This window comes from Genypterus blacodes, unplaced genomic scaffold (assembly GCF_046128005.1).
Source record: "Genypterus blacodes isolate CSIRO-AG114 ecotype Tasmania unplaced genomic scaffold, CSIRO-AGI_Gbla_v1 ptg000112l_1, whole genome shotgun sequence".
NCBI classification, from domain to species: Eukaryota; Metazoa; Chordata; class Actinopteri; order Ophidiiformes; family Ophidiidae; genus Genypterus; species Genypterus blacodes.
In genome coordinates, this window is record NW_027466916.1 from 1591420 (window position 1) to 1613122 (window position 21703).

Genomic DNA, 21703 nt, shown 5'->3' on the forward strand with positions numbered 1-21703 from the left:
GTCAGCCAGCAAATTAAAGAGAGCCTCGCTGCAGGATGAGCGATGCCTAATAGATAAGATGGAAAGTCAAGGGAACACCCGGAGCCTGACAAACGATGCTGACAAAACTGTCTCCCTGCCAAAACCTCTCTCCAACGCCAAGCCTCAGCCAGCGAGAGCACCTGAGGATAACGTGAAGTCACACCAAGACGACGGCGACGAGGCGGCTGCAGCGAGCGGGAGAGAGCAGCAGAAGAGGGGGAGCTTTGCATCCAGCACCAGACAAAACAAACTGCTTTCTGCGAGAGGCGAGATGGAGTCGGGGACGATCCCCAGCAGAGCCCCGGGTTTGGCCGGACTGGGAACCAGACTGCTGCGGCGCTTCACGGCCCCAGAGTTCATGAGGATGGTGATAGACTGCTCGCCTGTGTCGGCTCACGGCAGAGGGCAGATCTCTCGCTCTGAGACCTTCCCCCTGTCCTGCACGCACCAGCAGGTCTACAGCCAGCCCAGCGTGGACAGCATCAGCGGCGTGAGGTGCGAGTTTGAGAGCAGCTCCTCGCAGTCGCCGCTCGATTAGAAACGAGCGCGGCGTCGAGCAGCGAACGCCTCTTAGAGAAGGCAGATAGACCTTCACAGTGCAGGCGTAAAGCTTCACACACTTACACACAGAAACAACAAACACATGCTTACATTTGAGTTTAAACTATTTGCAATATGAATCTTTAATGAAACACAAAGCAAGTTCATTGTTTAGATGCATACAATAATTTTCCAATCCCACTCTTGACCTGATTTATAGATACTTTAAACAGATCAGTATGTGAGCTACTGAAAATAGTTATTTTTGTTTCACACACATATTCAGATTTATATTGTATGAAAAATATTGTTTATGAAAATTGCAAAAGTTCAGTTTGTATTTTTGCTTAAATAGCTCCATGCCTGTTTGCTGTAAGATTCATGAATCTGTAATAAAAGCTTCTAAAGATGAGCTCAGTGTGTGTGTGTGTGTGTGTGTGTGTGTGTGTGTGTGTGTGTGTGTGTGTGTGTGTGAGTGTGTGTGTGTGTGAGAGAGAGAAATCAACAGTCTCCAGCCAAGATTCATTATGCATCATTTATTGATTTATACAAAATTAAAATAATGTGTAATTCTCTTTTCTTGTGAATGATCCCCATGGAGATTAGAAAGACATGAAACACGTCAGCGTGTATCCGTGTCAGGATACAGAGACCATGTGCAAAGTGTTCTCAGCTGGTGGACATCCTGCAGCATCACATGCCAAGCCTGTGTGCTTATCTAGGCAAACCAATGCAAATACACTCATACACATCTCCAGGAGCAACACACACACGCACACGCACACGCACACGCTCACACACACACACATATACATCTTGTGGGTTTTTAAAAAGTCTATCACAATACAAAGAGGGATGTCAGAAGCAAACACTGAGATGAAGTCAGACACACCCATATGCACACACACACACACACACATACACACACCTGTACACTCACATTTCAGTAAGGAGAAGTAAACGTTTGAATGATGTTCTTGTGATTAAACGTGGTTGATCAGCAGGTTAAGAACCTCATATTCAGTATTTTTATTTACATTATTCATTTGTCTGCTTAAAACGTTTTTCAATGAAACCTTATTTGCAATTTCACATCATACAAACAACCCACAACACCTTTTTTGGAAATAAATATGAAAAAAAGAAGAAGAATGATTCAGATTTTCCAGTTTCCCAGTGTTAGCAGCAGCAGCCGGGCCTTCATCTGCCCGTTTATGATGCTAATAAAGGAGACGCCTCTTTCATATCCAAGCATTCACCTCAGGCCAGGTGTGCCTCCATGTGGCCATGCAAAGAGTCCACTGCCAGTGTGTGTGTGTGTGTGTGTGTGTGTAGTCCAGGTTCCCACTACACAGAGTGTGAGTGTGCAGAGGTAATAGGATCCAAACTCTCCGTCCTTCATAATGTCACAGTGAGCTGCTGAGGTTCTCCAGCGCTCATGGTGAACTATCAAGGACCCTCAGAGTGACGTGTGTCATAGCTAATATGCACCATGTTGTGTTGGTTTGAGTCCCGCTGAGTGTTAGAGGATGAGAGTCCATATTCAGCTCAAGCCGAGTCGGCAGGTGAGGATCCTGCTCGCATGCTGCCTCTCACTCGCTCCTAAAGTGCTTCTTCCTTTCTGTCTTTCTTTCGTGTCTGCGCTCGTGCTGCATCCGTCAGGGAAACTTCCTGTCCTGCCGTGATCGTTCTGGCAGCAACAAGCAGTCTGGCTCTGCTCAGTGGCTGATCTGATCTCCCGTCGGCTCTGGGGCCCCCTTGATGCTGGTTCCCGGGCCGAGGCCTGGATAGGTCAGACTGAAGGTGTGGTGTTGGGGACGGGGGTCAGCAGCGGGACATGCGCTTGCGGTACTGCTCCACCAGCGGGACCAGGCACTGAGGTGAGCCGCTCTGCAGCAGGAAGGGGTGCTCCAGCAGGTCGGTGGCGCTGGCCCGCTCCAGGGGGTCCCGGGTCAGCATACGGTCCAGGAAGTCCTTTAGCACGGGGGAGATCTGGAACAGAGGAAGTGCACGTGTACTTGAGATCTAAGTTATCACGGTTAAGACGCCTCGTGTGTCTGAATGTGTCTGTGTGTGTCTGTGTGTCTGCGGACCTGGGTGACGTTTCGCACAGTAGGAGCCAGCTCGTCCCTCAGTCTCTTCATAGCTGCTACCGGGGTTTCACTGAAGTAAGGCGGCTCTCCGTCCACCATCTCCACCACCATGATGCCCATAGACCACACGTCCACCTGGAGCACAGGGAGAACAGGTTGGCCGCGTTGGCATTGACACAAGCTGGCAGGAGTGGCGGCGGTGACACAGCGTGAATCACTCACCTCAGTGCCATATGGGGATTTGGATATGACTTCAGGAGCCATCCAATAGGGCGTCCCCACCAGAGACTTCCTCTTGGGGATGTCCTTACTGATCTGGGCACAGAAGCCAAAGTCTGAAAGCTTCACCTGCGGGGGAACAAGGAAGACATGTCATTGGACAGAGGACAAGTAGGACAGAGAGGGAGAGAGAGAGAGAGAGACAGAGAGAGAGAGTGAGAGAGAGAGAGACTTGTCATACCCGTCCATCCAGTGTGAGTAGTATGGAGTCGCTCTTGATGTCTCTGTGTATGACTCCCTGTGAGTGCAGATAGGCCAACGCTTGCAGAACAGCTTCACACACTGTGGCAATCTGCTCTTCGCTCAGCCTGTAGGACAACACACACATACACACACACACGTGCGCCAGTGAGCACGTTTTACACACTTTTACACGTTTTACATTAACATTTCGCAAATGATCACTCAGACTTGTCCCGTATGAATTATGAATGAACTCATATCAGTGCCAGTGATGAAGACAGCAAGGTTTGTTTCCCTGTAGGGTTGCTGTGGTGATTTCAATATGAATGAATGAGTAAAGAGTAAAGAGGTCATATGGCCCTGTAGGTGCAGAGGTCACCCTGAGGTCAAACAGAGGCCGAGCCAACAATCGGTTAACAATGTAAAGCATTGACGGCTCGATATAAACAAACAGTGACCGCAAGTTCTCTGCCGCTTCTGATCAATCAGGTTTCCCTATGAAGTATTGAACAAAGTGACAACAACAGGAAATCAAATTTTCACCCGAAATTGACTTTCAATACGTCAACTAAACGTGCACAGAATCGTTATTTTCCCCCAGAGGAGAGGCCGGGTGGGGCGAGAGAGAGAGAGAGAGAGAGAGAGAGAGAGAGAGAGAGAGAGAGAGAGAGAGAGAGAGAGAGAGAGAGTGTGACATTGTGAGTTCTGTGCTGCTGTTGGGAGTTGAGCAATCAGTCACCAGTCAATACCACAACACCCCCTTGTGGTTGTTTTTGGTTATTAAACTTTGGCAGATTTCCCTCCTGCTGCTTTCCCTGGCTGGCGTCCTCGTACCTTGTTTCAGACACGATGTTGGTCAGCGCTCCGCCCTGCAGGTACTCCATGATGACCCACAGCTCCTCCTCCACCAGGGCCGACTTAAACATCTCCACCACGTTCCTGTGCTGATAGTCCCTCATGATTACCACCTGCAGACACAACACACACACACACACACACACACACACATCAGAGCCCCAATCACGTCACCTTCCATGATGTTCAGGTCGTTTAGGGGCAAACTCTGCCGCTGCCATTACTCTGCTGTATTTGGAGCTGTTAGGCGTTAGTTTACCACTGCAGGGATGAAGAATGATGCAACTTATAGAAAAACAAATGTGGCCAAATGCTTAAGAGTCAATTTGTCCCAGGTTGGACACCGTACCTCATTAAACAGCAGTTCCCTCCTCTGCTGCCGCCGCAGGTCCATCATCTTCACCGCCACCTGCCTGCCACTGTGCTTCTCCGTGGCGATACACACCACCCCTGTGGAGCCCTCGCCGATCTTTACAAAGTTCTCCAAGTACGACCGTGGATCCCCCTTGTCTACCACCATCTGCAAGGCGGCCTTAAACTGTTCGTGGGTCACCTTGGGCGGGTCGGGGGGCGGTCTAGGCGAGGGGTGCTGCGGGGGTCTGAAAGCAGGGGAGCAGGTTCCAGGGGGGCTGGTGGCTAGAGAGCCTGTGGGGGAGGGTCTGGGTTGGGACGGACTGTCCTGCCTGGGGTAGGGAGGGTTGGGACAGCCCGAGTGTCTGAGGAAGGGGTCGGGCCCGTTGGGTCTGAGCCCCATGTTGGGGGACAGGCCCAGGGTGTAGCTGGCTGAGGAGCGAACCGTCCGCTGGGGTCTGATACCTCCAATCAGAGGGCTGCTGGTGCCGGTGGGCAGGAAGCCGGAGTGGTACCTCACACTCGGCTCAGCCTGGAAGAGCACAGAAAAGGTGTGTGTGAGAGAGGGAGATAGAGAGCGAAAGAGAGAGAGAGAGAGAGAGAGAGAGGGAGAGAGAGAGAGAGAGAGAGAAAGAGAGAGAGAGAGAGAGAGAGGGAGAGAGAGAGAGAGAGAGAGAGAGAAAGAGAGAGAGAGAGAGAGAGAGAGAGAGAGGGAGAGAGAGAGAGAGAGAGAGAGAGAGAGAGAAAGAGAGAGAGAGAGAGAGAGTTGGCTGCCGGCCTGCAGTTCATCTCGCTTTAAAGCTGAATGTAAATCATTCTTCTTCTCCTCCTCACACATGGATCTTGCCAAACACACCGTACACACACACACCTCTTACTCTACGTTTACACACCAAACTGCCACTTTAAACTCACATCTCAGTATTTAACCTTTTCAACCAGTGGAGTAAAGAAACAAGAAACAAAGCAGAAACACTAAATAAATGCATTCACTTGGCTTTCATGGATACAGATCTCATTTAAAAACATGAGTATTTAAATCAAACAACATTAGCAGAAATGTGGCTACAGAGAGGACCTTATGAATAATGGATCATCAGTGAGCTTAATGGCTCCAGATGTGTGTTTAATGTGGATGTTACCTTCAGGTCATAGGAGGAGTACGGCCGGCCCGGGCTGTTCTGAGGGTGCATGTAGAGCGGGAGGTTGGTGTGTGAGGCCTGATCTCCATGAGGAAGCTGCGGCTGCTGGCCTTGGCTCATGGCCGGGCTGTAGAAGCAGGCCACGGCTCTCTGGCTGGGCGGTCCTCCTCTGGGCAGCGGGAAGTCTCTCTGCCATATCACTCTCTCCTGAGGACTCCCCAGCTCGCCGCTCATGTACGCCCCGTGCGCCGGCACCTGGATGTTCTGCTGGGGCGGAGCCGGCTGCGAGGGTCCCTCCAGGGTGCTGACGCTGACCTCGTAGGTGGACTTGGCCTTGGGTAGGATCCCGTTGGGTTGGAGAATGATATTCCTCTTCATGCCCAAGTATGGAGTGTTGGTCTCGCTGTGGATGTTCCTGGTTTGTTCCCTCCACCGCTCCTGCGCCGCGTCCTCGTCCTCCTCCTCTTCTTCCTGGGTCAGGCCCTCGTACTGGTAGGCGTCTCCCTCCCTCACCTCCCCCAGCCGGCCCAGAGACTGGGCTCGCTTCCTGGCCGAGGGGCTGCTCTTCCTCAAAGAGTTGGAACTGGTCACAGACAGGCGACTCATATCGTTGATCATGGCTGAGATGTAGTCGCCGTGACCGATCATGCTCCCCCGCACGATCGTCTGCAGAGAGGAAGAGAGACGTTCATCACTCCGTGCACGCCAACATCGTACATTACCGCAAGATTCTGACATTTTGGTCTGGAAGAAATAAATGTGAATGACATAATCGTGGCTCAGAGTGGAGTTAAATATAGAGCCGTGGGTCTGAACAGAGACTTATATCATCCCCTGACAACAAACTGACAAATAACAAAAGACACAGCCGATTGTGTTTGTGCCGGGCCTGACTGAGGATCAGACGTGATTGTGTTATAGCTGTGAGCTTTCAGACTGTGGCTAAGCAGCGACTCAGGGCCTGAACCTGCCCCGACAGAAAATGATGACACAACCCTAAAACGTATTGGCAGGATAGAGTTTTACTGTTGCAGCTATAACAGCCAGCGTCTGGTGGCTTATTAGTCAGTCTCAGGGTAGAGTCATGTTCGGCTCGCAGTCAGTCAACAGCCTCTCGTGTTTCTCTGGGTGGGTGCTGTTACATCTGGGTGTGTGTGTGTGTGTGTGTGTGTGTGTGTGCAGGGGGTTAGAGGTCAGATAACGCGCCACCTCACTGGCAGGTCTCAGCTTGAGCTTCCATCTTAGAAGAATGCGACCGTAACAGCTTTAAGACTGTGGCATCACTCTGGGATCAGATTTCCTGATTTCCTATCTGGAGTTCATTATCGCTGACTTGCTTTAATTTTTGCGAGGGTTGCGAAAGTCTTGTGGGTAAGAAATGACACAATTACAACAATAAATCTAAACTGAATCCAGGCGTGATGTTTCTCATTCTGCACGTGGGCCGTAATGAAATGTTTGCTCCCATAAACGCCATCGACAGCGAGCTCGGCCGAGCGGAGAAATCCTGAGATTTGCAGCCTTTATCGCTCGCTGGCATTTCCTTTGCTGTACCTGCACTTTTTTTTTTTTCATCCCTCCTGTTTGACGTCTGCAGGAAGGCACCGTGGATTGTTATTAATTGCCTGCGTGGAGTAATAAATCTTGCAGGCCCTCTGAGTATTCAGCGTTGTACAGTCAGTGTACACAGCAGGGTCATTAGCTCGGCCCCGTGACAGATAAGAAAGCAAGATGATAGCGAGAAGGGAGCGGGACGTGGCGCTCCGACGTCGGCTTTCCTTTCTGAGACAGAGGCAGGATCCCTCTGCAGCACTGAAGGGCACATCTGCTGCAACAGTACGGCAAGAAGCTTATCTCCCCTGCTTCCCCTGCAACAGTCGGTGCTTAAATCTAAACTTTCACACAAACAAAGCTGTGTGATATTCACCCAAGGCCCAGATTGAACCGGCCGGGACACAAAACAGTTAATTACACGGTGCTTCTCATTAGAGGAGGAGCTGGAGGAAAGGTCAGCTGGAGGATCGATGAGGAGCTGAACTGTAGTGGCAGCGGCACCTTACCTTCTTTGGCCTCAGCTCCACTTCTGTGATCCTGGACGGGTCCACCACGGGTCTGGGCCTGCGCAGGTTCTCGATCAGGCTGTGCCATTGCGTCGGCAGGCCCACAAAGCAGCCGCGCTTGTTGTCAAACGAGGTGTGGACGCGGTGTTCAAAGTTCTTGGGCGTCGATATCTCAGGCCTCCTCTTCTTCTTCTTGCGAAACATCCTTTAAGTCTGCACGAGCCACAGCCTGCCCGCCTCAAAATGTCCCTGCAGAGACAGGAGTTCACACAGTCACAGTCACATTTCCTGCTCGAGCAAACAGTTCACATCGACTCTTCTGTGCACAAATCATCTCAATCTACCAGCAGATGGTTTTTCCATGCGGGAGCGCGGGGGCAAAACATTCTAATGGCTCCATGTCTGCGACCTGCATGTTCGCTGGCTTCTGCTTCTGAAAAACGCTCCGAGGAGAGTGGACGGATTTGTAAGCAGGTGTGTGTAATGAAGGATAACTGGTCAAGTAAAGCTCATTCACTCTCTGTGCCCATTAAGTGACGAGCAGCCGGGCCACAGCACCCACAGGCTGGAGGGGCAGGAGCAGGAGCACAACACAAAGACGTGCACATATACACACAAACACAAATCTGCTGTGACCCACTACCCTGAAAACCCCTCAGAATGAAGCAGCCGTGTGCTCTCGATTGCATGGAGGGGGGTTAGGTACTAATCCTAGTCTGGATCTGGGCCCTGAGTCTGGATCCGGGCCCTGAGTCTGGATCCGGGCCCTGAGTCTGGATCCTGGCCCTGAGTCTGGCTCTCTGCACGCTGAGCTTTACTGTAAGTTCCATTCAAGTGTAAGGAAATAATTAAATACATTCCGTCTCATTTCCTGAGCTGAGCTGGAAGATAATTACTCTCATTTAAGTGCAGTGATTAGTATTAATACCGCTTCATGGCGCTCGCAGGACAGGAAGCAGAGACAACATAAGCAAACGTGACTCCAGCTGAATGAAACATAAAGCTACTGTCTTCATTTCTGAGGCTGAACTTAATGGCAGCTGTGTTTCCTCCCTGTTGGATGGAACCTGGAAGAGGAACGGGAATAAATAACATCAAAAATATGCTGAATTTCCCAGAATGCTTGGCTGCTGTCTGAGATTATTTGCTGTTACCAGCAGGAGTGTGTGTGTGTGTTCAGCACTGAACTCTGAATGCATTTTATCGCATTAAAATCTATACTTATCATTTTGATGAGGCTACGGGATAAAATGGCTGCACTGCAACTTCAGTGCGAGGGTTAGTGCTTGCAGCCAGAGCAGAAAACTATAAATAACGTCATAAAAGAGCTTAGGGGAAAGGTTAAAAAAGCAAATATTACAGCTCCAATTCAGATAATGTGTGTGTGCAGAGCATAAGCTGCTCACTCATTAAAGCCGACGCCTCAGTGACACAGACGGACTGATGCTGGACAGCAACGCCTCCCCGTCCATTCATTAAGTCCACATGCAGAGACAAGTGCAAGTGCATCATGGGACAGATCGGCCGGATTGAGGATCAACAACATGCTACGTTAATGTGCCTCGTCTCTCCATTACAACTTGTCAGATGAGTTGTTTACTTGTTTCATCTTCATCTCTGAGGACTACAAGGTGCCCCTCCAGCTAGGACTTCCCATCATGCACTGTGAAATGTGGCCGGAAATGAGTTCTTCAGTCGCCACTCGACGCCGGCGAGTGTTTCCTCTCTCCTCTACCTCCGCCCTCAGACCAGCGGGGCTCTAATCGCCATCCACGGCCACTGCGGCGAGCCACATCGGTGACTAACCACGCCGCTCGCCCTGACGCGTCACCGCAGAGGGTAGAGAGGGGGTCAGTGCGGCTAAACCTGCCTCATTACAGGCGGGGGGGCGAGAGAGAGGGGGTGAAGAACCCTTTGGTGCCTCCACCCCTCCAAGGTTAATCCAATCACAGGGCTGATGTGTGGAGTGCGTCCATGTTTCACTGTGCTGCACAAACTGAGGCTGTGGGAGAGACTGATACGCTCTCTGACAGGGACATGATGGTGTGGGAGCTCCAGGGAGGCGGAGGTGAGAGGAGGTGGGGCTGAGTCAGACCTGGATGCAGGACAAACTCACCGACACACTCTCTCCTCCGCAAACACACACACACACACACACAATCCCTGGCTGCTTTTTGAGATCGGAAACGGAAAAACCGCCGTCTCCCTTTCCTGTCTGAGAGCACAGACTCCTCCTCCTCCTCCCCCTCCTCCTCCTCCTCCTCCTCCTTCAGATCGCTGCCCCACCTGAAGATGTTGGTATCGTCCAAACAAATATTTGCACGTGGTGCTCATGTATCCGGCACAAGCAGATCAATCAATATTTGCCCAGGAGTGAAATGCAAACATTTAAAGTCGTCCCTAGCAGCGATAATGGGCTGATAGGGACACGAACACACGGAGGGACGCTTCAAGCTTCCACTCAAAGCAGCTGAACATTCCTGAGGATTCATTATAGATTCTGGGAATACAAACTAACCACTGTCTTAGTCGGGGCAAGTGGAAACACACACTCGCACACACACAGACACACACACATCACGTTGCAGCATGCCCGAGCCAAACGCATAGAAAAGCTGCAGCCATTATTGATTTACAAGCTATAATCACATGCAGTTGGCCTCATAGTGACCTCTGTGACTCTGCAGGGCTTATTAATGTCTTGATAACAATATGCTATTGATTTCCGAGGCTAATACACACACACACACACGCGCACACACGCAGGCACGAGGGCTGAACTTGGGGCGACGCCGCCGCAATCAGACTTTCTGGTCACATCCCTTTTTAAAAATGCGGGGACTCGACCCCCTCTGCCTCAGCGGGCTTGAGTTGAATCCATCAAAGTGCTGAGGCGAAACTCCAAAAGCTCAGCTGCTGCCAGGGATCCCCGAAGCCAAAGAGGATGAGGTCATGCTGGAATAGTGCTACATTAGGTTGTTTCCATCGCTGCCGCTTCGTTTCTGTGTGTGCAGCAGCAGAAACCACATAGATCCAAGTGTTTATGTCGCATCAGTGAGGATGATGAAGGGTGGAGGGGTGAAGGGGGAGGGCGGGGCCTCAGCCTCGGGTGATGATGCAGATGATGCAGCTTGTGAGTTGTGAATGACATGCACTGCCTTCGTTTCCTCCCGAATGTTAGATCCTCTGCAGAGTCACAGTCACATCGGCGAAGTCACACATTCTGCCAAGATGTGGCCTCGCTTAACCCGGGCGCCATGATGCAAGCTGTGGCCCAGGGGGGCGGCGGAGGTCCGGGGGGAGGGGGGGGGGCCTCTCTTCTCATGCTATTGCAGATAAGCGTACCAGGGTCGATCCATATGTTTGCTGCAAATGACACGACAGGAGAGCGAGAGGCCGCGTTCCCTCGCTCCCTCGCTCGCTCGCTCTCATGCTCAAACCGCCGCCAGCAGCAGTTGTGTGTGAGTGGGAGGGATTGAGAGATGAGAGATGAGAGGAGATATTGGATTTTTTTTTCCTGGATTGCGCTCTGAGCAATGAGTTGAATGATTTGCTTTTTTTTTTCCGACTCGCCCTGATTTCTCTTCTGTCGTTTTTGTTGGCAGGACATACAGAAGTGCGGGGAGCGTGCAGGTGGCTGTGCTCGCCACATTAGTACGCCGTTCAGTCCTTCACTGATCTAATTTTAGGACACATCATCCACAGACACACACACACTCACACACACAGCCCCTCCCTCACACCAAACGCGTGTTTGTTTTCTACAAGATTTGTGTCAAATTGTGAGGTGAGGGTGAGAGACGACGGCGATGAGGTAATCCGCTTTTTTGTGTTTTCCGCCGTACCTCTAAGCGTAATCCTGCTACACTGATAGCACTTAAACACTTATAGCGTCTACGGTTCTGTTATAGTGACACAGATACCATCAAGGGCTGAACTACCTCTCTTTTTGGGGGGGTGGGGGCGCTGCAGTGCTGCTGAGAGCTTTCAGATTGCTCTTCTATCAGCTTCATTATGATGACCGTTTTGCCCTTTGAGTGTAATGAGACTGCCTCGCCTCTCAGGGGGGGAGGGAGGGAAGGAGGGGGGGCGGGGGGGTGGGGTGGGCCTGAGGTGGGTCATCTTCTCATTGTGCTCTGTGGAAACACACTCACACGCATGCACGGACGCCCACACGCACACACACACACACACACACAGCATCTGAGGGGCATGAAAGAAGGAACACAAGAGCCCCGGACGTGACTGGACGGTGCAATCGGCTGGTTTATGATTTAAGTTGATGTCTGCTTCCTCTTTGGAGTCACCTCTGCAGACACGGCGAGGGTTGTCAATAGGAGACGGCCGGCGAGTGATGTAATGAGCCGCATTCGGTGACACGGAATAACACATCGCCACATTGCTTCCATGCATATTTCATGCTCCAAGTCTGATGTATCATGCACCAAGAGGCACAGAGAATACAGGGAGCGCCGCTGAATGGCACCGAGCCGCCGCCGCCGCCTCCACAAAGGGAGTCATTACACAAATGTGACAGCGGTTGCGAGCAAAAGCCTTTGTGAAACGTCATGGAAGTGAGTTATTGCACAACATAGAGAGCGTATGAAGCAAGGAAGCAAAAGAGGAGGAGGGAGGAGGATAACAGTGCAGGTGAAGAAGTGTGTGTGTGTGTGATATCTCTCATGTGGCCATTTGTTTCCAAACTATTTGTAGTGCAGCTCATGAATTAGTTCATGTGCAGCAGAGTCTCTGCAGCGATGATGATGCTAACACACCATCAGATCAGATTAGCTCCCTATTTTGCCTCCCATTCTAATATTACAGCGTGTAAAAATAAACGTTAAGCTGCAATGACCCACATTCATACAAAGAGCCCTCTATGATACCCACGTCTCTCTGGGCATTTCAAATGTCAAAGCCCTGGCAGCGATGCATCACGTGTGTGTGTGCGTGTGTGTGTGTGTGCGTGTGTGTGTGTGTGTGTGTGTGTGTGTGTGTGTGTGTGTGCATCACTCAGACTTCCACTCCGGCCTCCACATCAGTGAGAAGGTAAACAAGCCTGTCTGTCCCTCTGTGTCCTCCGGGAGGAAAATACAACGTCCACATCCCAACAACGCCGGCAGCCGTCGGCGCTCCAAGGGCAGACGACTGCACATCACTGCTGTGCAAATATTGACAGGCGGAAACGAGAAATGAGAGGTCAAGACAGGAAGGGGGAAGAGGAAGAGGAAGAGGAAGCGAGCGGGGATGACGCCGCCATAATAAGAGATGAAGAACAGGGAGGAGAAAGAACAAATGGACCTGTTACACTTCCAATGTCCATCCAATTCTAAAGATGTAAAGGTTGTGTGTCTCAGCTGAGCCTGCAGCAGAGGGGGGATCTGAGGACAGACACATCACTCTGTCCCCCCCGTCATGTCACCACTGATTCACCACCCTGAATAAATGGACGACAAAGCGACTCAGCGCTCCCCTGCAGCGTGGACGGAGACATTAATGCAGGATCAGAGCGATGGTCTCTATCTCCTCCTGGCACCTTTACATAATGACATTGTAAAAGCAGCACTGCTCGTGTCCGCCGCTCTTTATGGGATGTCCCGCTGATGCTGACACATCACTACAATAACAGCCAGAGCAATAAAGGAAACATTCAGCATTCAGCATTCAACCTGAGTGCATACTGGTGCTTCTAACTCCGAACTGGGAATGTGTGTGTGTGTGTGTGTGTGTGTGTGTGTGTGTGTGTGCGTTCTGTGTAATGAGCTGCGCAGAACAGGAAGGAAATGCAGCACTGACCAACACTCTGTTTAATTAAAGATGCTCTTGGCTCTTGCGAGTGCTTTGAACGTTTCTCCGCCGTGCTGATGAAGACATACGGCTCCTACAGACCAATGGGATCGCTCCAGCTCGCCTCTCCCGGGCCTCATCTATGAACGCCGCCGGGCCGGGGAGCTCCGCTTTAATGTACACACGCATGTGCTTATGATAGCAGGGATTGATGTGTATGAGACTAAGCCTCTCTGCCTCTCTGGCCCAGTAAGCATCAGCCATTTTAACCTCAGATGCCTTGAATGCAAAGGGTTTGACTGTGTCGCCCTGTTTGGTTGCTGTCTCACCCTGGAGGGAGATCGGAGGCACGCTGTCCTAATTTGGACTCCAGTCTGCTTTAATCCCTCCACTGGTGATGCACTCTCCTCTCCTCCTGCATGAACAGGATATGAGCAGGGCACAGCTGATCTACTTCATATGTGTGTGTGCGTGTGTGGTTGTCGATTGCCGTGTGTTGCAATGTAAGCCTGTGAAACATGGGCGACATGAGAGGGCCTGTGAGTGTGTGCATCACTCCCGGGGAAAGCAGATGTCCAGCTGCGCGAGTGTGTGTGTGTGTTCTTGTGTGTGTGTGTGTGTGGCACCAAAGAGACCTTTCTCTGTCACCCTGTCTGCCCCCTCCCTCGCTCCATCTCCTTGAATATCAACGAGTAACCCGACACACAAACACATGGCGGGCAGCAGTGTGACTGACGCTGCAGCAGGAGCCTCCATTAACACAACACAAAGTCATGAGAGTTACATAAGAACAACACAACGCACCACATGTCCTACTGTGCATATTGACAGTGATATCAACCGTGACTCAGTGTCAACACGTAGAGCATAGGTGCACTCAGGGAAGTGTTTGCATTAGACCTGAAACTATGCACGCTTCATTTAGATCCAACGGCCTGGCTGACGCTTCTCAGCACCTCACAGATGTTCAGCTCCTACAAGAACGGACAGGTTCCAACACAGAACATGTCTGCTACGCTCACGCATGCTAGGCTTTGACTCATTGGCGGTCATGTGTCAGCCTTTGATGCTTCCTTCTCCTATAAGCTCTCTTTTCCTAGGTGGGTGCAGACGAGCGCCCAGGCTTCCTCTCTGCACTGGAAGGAGCAGAGATGGTGGAAGAAGTCACCTTGCACACAACAGACACCGAGCTTCTGTCCATATGTGTGTGTCAAATGGGGATCCATGTGGAGGAACGCAGTCCGGACGTTGTTGGGGGACCATCGGTCGTATCCGGAGGAGGAGGAGTGAAGGAGACAGAGGGGGGCAGAGGAGGACAGAGGGGGGTTTGGAGGAGGTGAAGGCTCCTCTATAGAGATGCAGTCCATGGCTGAATGTTGGGATCCAGCAGCACAACGCTCTCCTGATCTCCCTTTTTCTCCTTCACACACACACACACACACACCTGGTCGAGCTGCATTCCCTCCCTAGCCTCTCCACCTCCTTCCTCTCAGATGTCTACAGCGACGGACAGAGGAGACACCAGCCAGGCTTTATCTCCCCCCCACCACCCCACACACACACACACACACACACACTCCCCCACTCACCTCGCCGTGGAGAGAGAGAGGGGGGGGGGGGGCTCTGGAGGGATCAAATGATTGTTAGAGGCAGAGAGCAAAACCTATCAGTCAATCTCTCTCTTACCTTGGCGTCCAGCGAAGAGGAGAGCCGCTCTCCTCCGTGGAAGGATTGCGCACATACACACCCGCGCTCACGCACACACACGTCTGCGGGCACACACAGACATCGGTGCGCTTTCGACGAGGAGGAGAAGAAGAAGAAGAATGAGGAGGAGGAGGAGGAAGAGGAGGTTTCTCTCTCTCAGGCAGCCGCACTCTGCAGGCTGCCGCTTGCCTGGGAAAGCTTGACGCGTTCCTCCCTCCGGGCAGAGACGCGCGCTGCCATCTCAAAGGCGCTTTGTTGGGGCCGATTCATCCCCCGGATCCTCCGCCGAGCGAGAGCTGCTGCTGCACCGGGCACCGACACAAAGGGAGGGACGGAGCCGCCGACACATCCAGGAGGAGAGAGGAGATCACGGCCCCATGCAGCTCCGATAATCCCCCTCTCTCTCTCTCTGCCTCTCTCTCTCTCTGCCTTTCTCTCTCTGCCTCTCTCTCTCTCTCTCTCTCTCTCTCGCTCTCTCTCTCTCTCTCTCTCCGGTTCCTTCTCTGGCTCTCTCTCTCTAACGCTCACACACACCCCCTCCCTCCTATCCTATCTCTCTCAATCTCTCTCTCTCCCTCTCTCTCTCTCTCTCTCTCTTTATCACTTCCCTCCCTCTCTGCTTCCACCCACTCCCTCGCTGGGCTGTCTTTGCAATAGAATTGATAGCAGTGTGTGTTTGTGTGTGTGTGTGTGTGTGTGTGTGTGCGTGCAGGGCACGCGTGTTTATGTGTTTATAAACTGGTTTCCAGTGGCTGTAAGTAGAGATCTCATGCGCAGATCACCTGAGACACCTTTCCTTCTATCTGCCCCGCCCACTATCTCTCCCTTGGACACCTTTCCTTCGCCTGCCCCGCCCACTATCTCTCTCTGGGACACGTGACGGACGGCGGAGAGGCTGGGCGGTGTCACATACTGAAGGAGCCACGTGTGCCCTCAAGTGTTGATCAGGCAAATACATGATGACAGGGTGAGGAAGGGCACATGGCAGCAGGGGATAGTGGATCAGGTGTGTGTGTGTGTGTGTGTGTAAGGGGTCATAGGGCAGGATGATCTTTGTAGCACACACGACCCTCATATCCTCAATCTCCATTGTGACAATTGGGATCCAAACCCCTTGGGGACTGAGACCCATGGACCCCCCACACACACACACACACCCCCACCCCCCCAGCCCTACATCCAGAGTCCCATTACACACACATGAAACATTCCCTTCCCTCTTACCACAATCATTTCCTGCATAATTCCTACAGCGAACACAACGCAGGAAAATGTATTAGGGTCAAAGTGGCTGAGCAGAAGTGGAACGTTTGGAGGCTTAAATAATGACGTGACATCAAATCAACTCAAGTGGGAAGAAAAGCCTCCGCTGAATCAATCTGCATAACAATGACAGAGATGTGCCAGCTGGAGGTACAGGAGACCTGACCCCCACCTCCCCTTTCACTCCTGTCAGCTTTATTGTCACTTTGACTGCTGCCACACACAGCATATGTTCATGTATTCCTTTGGATTTAGACACATATTGCAGTAAATGAGCTTGTATTAGTGCTGTTGGCTCACATAGAAGAGCCTGAATGGTTGTGGGTCGATTAAGAAAAGGCTTTGATGCTACAGCAACGGGATCTATTTTGGGTAAATGCATCTTATGAATCATTATAATGTTAACGAAGATTTCTTGTTAGACTGAGGATCCTGCAAAAAGGTGCTGAGAGTGTCTGGAGAACACAGCTGGAGAAAAGGCTCAGGGTCATTAAAGAGAAAAGACCCCGAGGCTTCAGGAGCAATGTGGCTTAATTGTTTGCATTTCAATTCATCTATTGTTTAGGGTGAATCAGTCAGGGGTCTCTTCCTCCGGGGGCTCAGCCTCCAGGGGCTCAGCCTAAACTCCAAACCTGTGAATCCTGTTTCAATCCCGACCTCGTGTCCCTAATAACTCCGTTCTGTCTAAATCTGTAGCTTCCTCTCTACTCTCTCCTCTCCATCGCCGACCTCGTGCCGTTTCTGAGCGATGTAGAAGTCGAGCTAAGAACCTGCTGTTAACCGGTGCGCGTAAATACAAACCACACAAATAGCTTAATAGTGCCGACAGTAAAATGAGGCCCAAACAGCCTGAGTGTATTTGTCCATCAGTGTAAGAGTGCTGGATAAAAGCTCCCCTCTGAGGTTTTCAGCCCAGCGCAGTAAGAGAAGGCAGCTCGCTCCACTCATCTCCCCGCAGCTGCACAAGAGACGCTATGGATTTTCTGTCTGAAGTGCTATCAAGTCATTTGCTGCTCGCTTTCATGGGATGAGCTTTTAATAAGTCCTGCCAAGTAGGAGGCCATAGAGGATGCATTATGATGTGGTTATATTGGCTTATTAGAATGGGAATGTTCAGCCGCTAAAATCCAGTCGGTGGTGCTTTTTTTAAAACGAGATTAAAGCCTGTGCTTTTCTCCCCGCGTCCCTGAAAGCAGCATGGTCGCATCCTGTAGTGCATCAGTCTAGTGGTCTCCAGGGAATAACTAAAAGTGTGCTGGGCCCACAACTGCGAAGGGGGGATTTCACTTGCTAATGAGTCAACCACTCTCCAGCCATTCATCAAAGTCTGTCCTGCAAGCCCGCTGTGTGTGTGTGTGTGTGTGTGTGTGTGTGTGAAGTGGATCCCATCATCACAGTAGATTAGATTTACTCCTGCCGCTCTAGTCAGCAGGGTTCTGAGCAACCACTCCCGGACAATAATTAACATTTGCCCAGTTGGACATGTGATTGGCTCATAAATGTCTGGGAGCTTCTTAACTGGTTGTTGACAGCCTCCTCCCTCCCAGAGTCTGATGATGCTCTGCAGCGTGGAGCCGTAATGGAGTCGTCTCATTAGGACAAGCTGCAATGCTGATGACATTTATGAGCGTCTCAGTACATATTCATTCATTCCCAGCTGCCAGTGTTTTCCTGTGAACTGCAGCACTAAACTGCTCTTGCGCCCCATTAGTAAACTAAATACCATCACCTGAATGCAATCCATGCTTCCCCCTGCCTGTCCTATGCTGACAGAGCAGTACTGCAAACCCCATCAGGTCTCCCAAACAAATAATGCTTCCTAGTGGTCACCCGGACATCTTTTTTTATTGAGCATCAGGGACGAGTCACTACACTGAAACATGAGCAGAGATATGACATCAGCTTCAGAAGGCAGCGTGGTTAAAACACATTTCTACATAACAAAAGATAAACAGCCTCAGAGTGAAGTTAGAAGTAACAGCAGGAAGTATTTTACAGAGAAAAACACACAGAACCTCTTTCAGAATCGCTCCGTTTGCAAAGTATGTACAATGTTAAGGCCTGGTTCAGTCAGATCTAATGTCTTTGTTTGTGTCGTAGTGAGTTGGTTGACACAAGTGTTCGAACACTAATTCAAAACACAGGCCTCCCGTTTTGGCGCTTTTATCGTTATGAGCAACTACAAGACTTTGGAGAGAATATTTACAACAGGCAAAGTAAATTACAGTAATTTTACATCATTTGGGGTTGAACTTCCTAAAAGCTGTTGGTTTGAACAGAGATGTGTCAGTTTGCAGCTCCGGCGGCTGCTTCTTCCTCTTGGTGTTTCATCTTCTGACGGTATCGCTCAGCACGCAGCTCCTCGAAGCAGAACTCAGAGGCGCCGCTGAACAGGAGCTCTTTGCAGTACATGCTGAGCTCCTGCACCTTCCCTGCTCCTCCTCCTGCCGCCTCCTGCTGCTGCTGCTGCTGATGCTCCTGCAGCCTCTTTAGAGGAGTTTCCTCTTTGCAAGGCTTGAGTGCTGATAAAACTGTGTTCACTGCAGGGTTGATCTTACATGGAGTCCTGAAGGAAACACACACACACACACACACACACACACACACACACACACACACACACACACACACACACACACACACACACACACACAGCAACTTAGCCTTCAGAACTTTTATTGCAGGAATATCTTCGGATCATAGCTGGATTAGTCAAGGTCACATTGTTTGTTACATTATTGATCTATCTCAGAAAGTAAGAAAATAATCTATTGCAACTTTCAAAGTAATATTGAAACTTCCATTCCATTATTGATTGAAGCGTCAATAGTTGCTTTGTTTTTTACCTTAGCACGCTGTGTGTGTTCAGCACTGAGCTTCTTCTAGTTTGTGCACAGGCGTGTTTTTGTTGTTGTTGTTGTTGATGTTGTGTATAATATTTGAGCTTGGGGTCTTTAAAGCTATGATGTACTCACATTGCTGGCAGCTGGTCTGACTCGTCAACAAACGGTTGGAAGGTGGGTTTCAGAGGGGGCGGAGCCATAACTGTGCGTCCAAATCTGGACTTCTGGGGCATCTAGGATCAAAGAAACAAGAACACCAACAAAATGTTTAAAACGACTTTGCAAGTTTCCAAACAAACAGATTTTCGTCTCAACTATAACTACTACTAGCCGTTGCTCGGTCCCGTACCTTCACGTCGCACCATTTCTCAGCCTTCTGCTCGTTCTCCTTGGCTCTTGAAGTGGGAGGGGGAGCCCAAGACTCCGATTGAGGCTCTGACGCCCCCGAGCTGTGAGCTTGGTTCTCATCAAACACAGAAACGCGACTGTTTGAAATCCCCAGGGCAGGAACCCCCTGAGCCGGCAGTCCTCCGCAAATACCTGAACACAAATCCATCACACATTAACACCAAGCTCCTTTCCCCCAGACGATCGTTTGGACGTGTTTGTGCTCAGCTCACCTTTGATGGCCGGCCCGGTTCTGTTGATCGGAGCGATGGCCTTTTTCTTCCCTTTGTGCTTGAGGTCAACTAAAGAAATTCTCTCGGGCTGTTTGGTCTCTTCGTCACTGTCCACGTCCATCACACTCATCATCACCTGCCGGGACACGCGAGCCTGCAGAGCCCTGAGAACAAAGACACAGAGATTTAGGACATCTGAGTGAGGGAACTCCGGATCTATTTCTCTCCAAACACTGGGACGGATCCATACTTGTGAAACTGCTGGAGTTTGTGTTGTGGCTCAGCAGACTTCCTGAAGCCTTCCTGGTAGACCATGTCTGCTTGGCGCGTGTTGCCCACTTTCTCGTATTCCTCAGACCAGGCGATGTAGAAGGACACCTGCAGGACTCCTATCTCCTGGGCTTCCATGTACCTGTAAATGTCCAAGGGCTCCTGGCAGCTCCCCGCCTAAAGAAACACACAGACGAGGTAAAGACACTAAATCTAATGAATCTGTGTGTCAAAGCAAGAAAGCGTATTTAGATTTATACAGCAAGTCTCATACAAATTTGATCCAGAGGTCAACGTAGCGAGGGTCATTGTGATACTTCTTCTCCTCTGTGAATTTGGTCACCGCCCGCTCCAGTAATGTGGCGTGGTTGCTTTCCTTTCCTCCCTGAGGGAACGTTTGCTCCGTCCACTTTATATACCTGTGAGCACAGAACCACCAGAGCGATGATGTCACGTTACTGCACAACATGGCAGAGCTCTGAACACACACTGGTCAGGTTTGGGGTCTTACCGATCCCAAACATCGAGCGGATCCTCGCCGTCGTACAGCCGCAGTTCACACTCAAACGCCCTGTGGAGACAAAGTCACAAAACGTGTATAACTGTTGCAAAAAGCTATAAACTAGGACTTCAGAGGTCAGCAGATAGATGTAGAGTATCTAAGCGTGTTCATACTGTCTCTGCTGGTCGGTGGCGGCGCTCTGGCCCTCCTCCTGCTGGCTGAGCGCCTGGTGTAACGCCGCCATGGCTCGACCTCGCTTCAGCGGCTGGATGTTTTCTTTGCTGAGCTCCCAGTCCATATCTCCTCCTTCAGCCATCATGTAGAGCACCACAGCTACATCACAGCACAGAGAGGGTCAGGTTAGGGTCTGCAGCCATGGAGTGTCTTTACTGCAGTCTCACTGAATTGAGTGAATTCAGGCTGAATAGCAGTCAAACTCTCAAATGCATTCATTTCTTATTACTAATGAACTAACGCTAACATGCATAGACGTAGTTATATTGGATTAAAGGGGATAAAAAATAGTTGAATTCTTCAAAAAGGAATTGAAAGATTATAGTTTTGTTTGTAAATCCCACAGTACTGCATGTGATTGAAATCTTTAACTTTATTGTCTCTCTTTATTTCTTAAATTCAGTATGCAAAGTGACTGTTTTTGTACATTTGTATTTAGTTTAACATGAATACAGTGCGGATGTTAATGAGCTCTAAGCTAACTGCGGTACAATAAGTTTGAATACAGCACTGTACATGGTCCCTTACAAATAAAAACAATTCGTCTAAAACAGTAAAGTATTATCTTTCGCATATTAATGCAGGATAAAGAAAATTAAGGACTTGTGTAGCCATGGTTACTGACGGCCTTGCTAGCTTAGTACATATTAGTAACGCAGTCCGTACACGACATAAGCTAGCTCGGCCAGTAGCTAACTCCATCGGTGTTAATGATGTCTAAATTATTATAAAAAATAATCCAGCTGCACCTTTTAACCAACCGGATGGACAAAACTGTAGTTTCTCGTAAATCTTACTTTCTTTTTCCGGTTTTCACCAAGAATTCCCAGCTAAAGCGGTTAGCAAAGCGCGAGCGCAGAGGCCGATAACTTCGCTCCCGTGTTTTGAATGAGCCCCGCGAGAGAATTTGGAGAACGCTGATTGGTTGAGTGAGAGACCGGAACAAGATAAAC

At 50.3% G+C, this 21703-nt stretch overlaps 2 protein-coding genes across 3 annotated transcripts; both read right to left on the reverse strand.

Annotated features, from left to right (window-relative positions):
• Window positions 1–1082: 1082 nt before the first annotated feature.
• Window positions 1083–15294, reverse strand: pak6 (p21 (RAC1) activated kinase 6). The gene is made up of 9 exons (XM_076161500.1): window positions 14998–15294; window positions 7525–7773; window positions 5465–6130; window positions 4321–4854; window positions 3951–4084; window positions 3115–3241; window positions 2877–3002; window positions 2655–2789; window positions 1083–2553 (listed from the first exon to the last, which is right to left on the reverse strand). Exons 2-9 carry the CDS (start codon window positions 7726–7728, stop codon window positions 2386–2388), a joined length of 2094 nt encoding a protein of 697 aa, XP_076017615.1. The 5' UTR covers window positions 7729–7773; window positions 14998–15294; the 3' UTR covers window positions 1083–2385.
• Window positions 15295–18116: 2822 nt separating this feature from the next.
• On the reverse strand, window positions 18117–21637 carry bub1bb (BUB1 mitotic checkpoint serine/threonine kinase Bb). 2 transcript variants are annotated; one of them, XM_076161507.1, is made up of 9 exons: window positions 21548–21637; window positions 20690–20849; window positions 20526–20585; window positions 20289–20433; window positions 19995–20191; window positions 19745–19908; window positions 19474–19664; window positions 19257–19357; window positions 18117–18847 (listed from the first exon to the last, which is right to left on the reverse strand). In XM_076161507.1, the coding sequence occupies exons 2-9, from the start codon at window positions 20833–20835 to the stop codon at window positions 18568–18570; spliced, it is 1284 nt and encodes a 427-aa protein (XP_076017622.1). In that variant the 5' UTR covers window positions 20836–20849; window positions 21548–21637; the 3' UTR covers window positions 18117–18567. The 2 variants fall into 2 exon arrangements, with proteins under 2 accessions (XP_076017622.1, XP_076017623.1); XM_076161508.1 differs by having other exon boundaries at window positions 21500–21604.
• Between the last annotated feature and the right edge of the window lie 66 nt (window positions 21638–21703).

What these genes read in the sequence shown, in the direction of transcription:
- pak6 (XM_076161500.1), bottom strand. Translation starts at nt 7,728, where the DNA reads ATGTTTCGCAAGAAGAAGAAGAGGAGGCCTGAGATATCGACGCCCAAG. An exon ending in AATCCCCATATGGCACTGAG is followed by an intron (nt 2,790 to 2,876) that starts GTGAGTGATTCA and finishes CCTGTGCTCCAG; the next exon opens with GTGGACGTGTGGTCTATGGG. An exon ending in CTGTGCGAAACGTCACCCAG is followed by an intron (nt 2,554 to 2,654) that starts GTCCGCAGACAC and finishes CCTCTGTTCCAG; the next exon opens with ATCTCCCCCGTGCTAAAGGA.
- bub1bb (XM_076161507.1), bottom strand. Translation starts at nt 20,835, where the DNA reads ATGATGGCTGAAGGAGGAGATATGGACTGGGAGCTCAGCAAAGAAAAC. An exon ending in CCGCTCGATGTTTGGGATCG is followed by an intron (nt 20,434 to 20,525) that starts GTAAGACCCCAA and finishes CTGTGCTCACAG; the next exon opens with GTATATAAAGTGGACGGAGC. An exon ending in AGAAATGGTGCGACGTGAAG is followed by an intron (nt 19,358 to 19,473) that starts GTACGGGACCGA and finishes CTTTGATCCTAG; the next exon opens with ATGCCCCAGAAGTCCAGATT.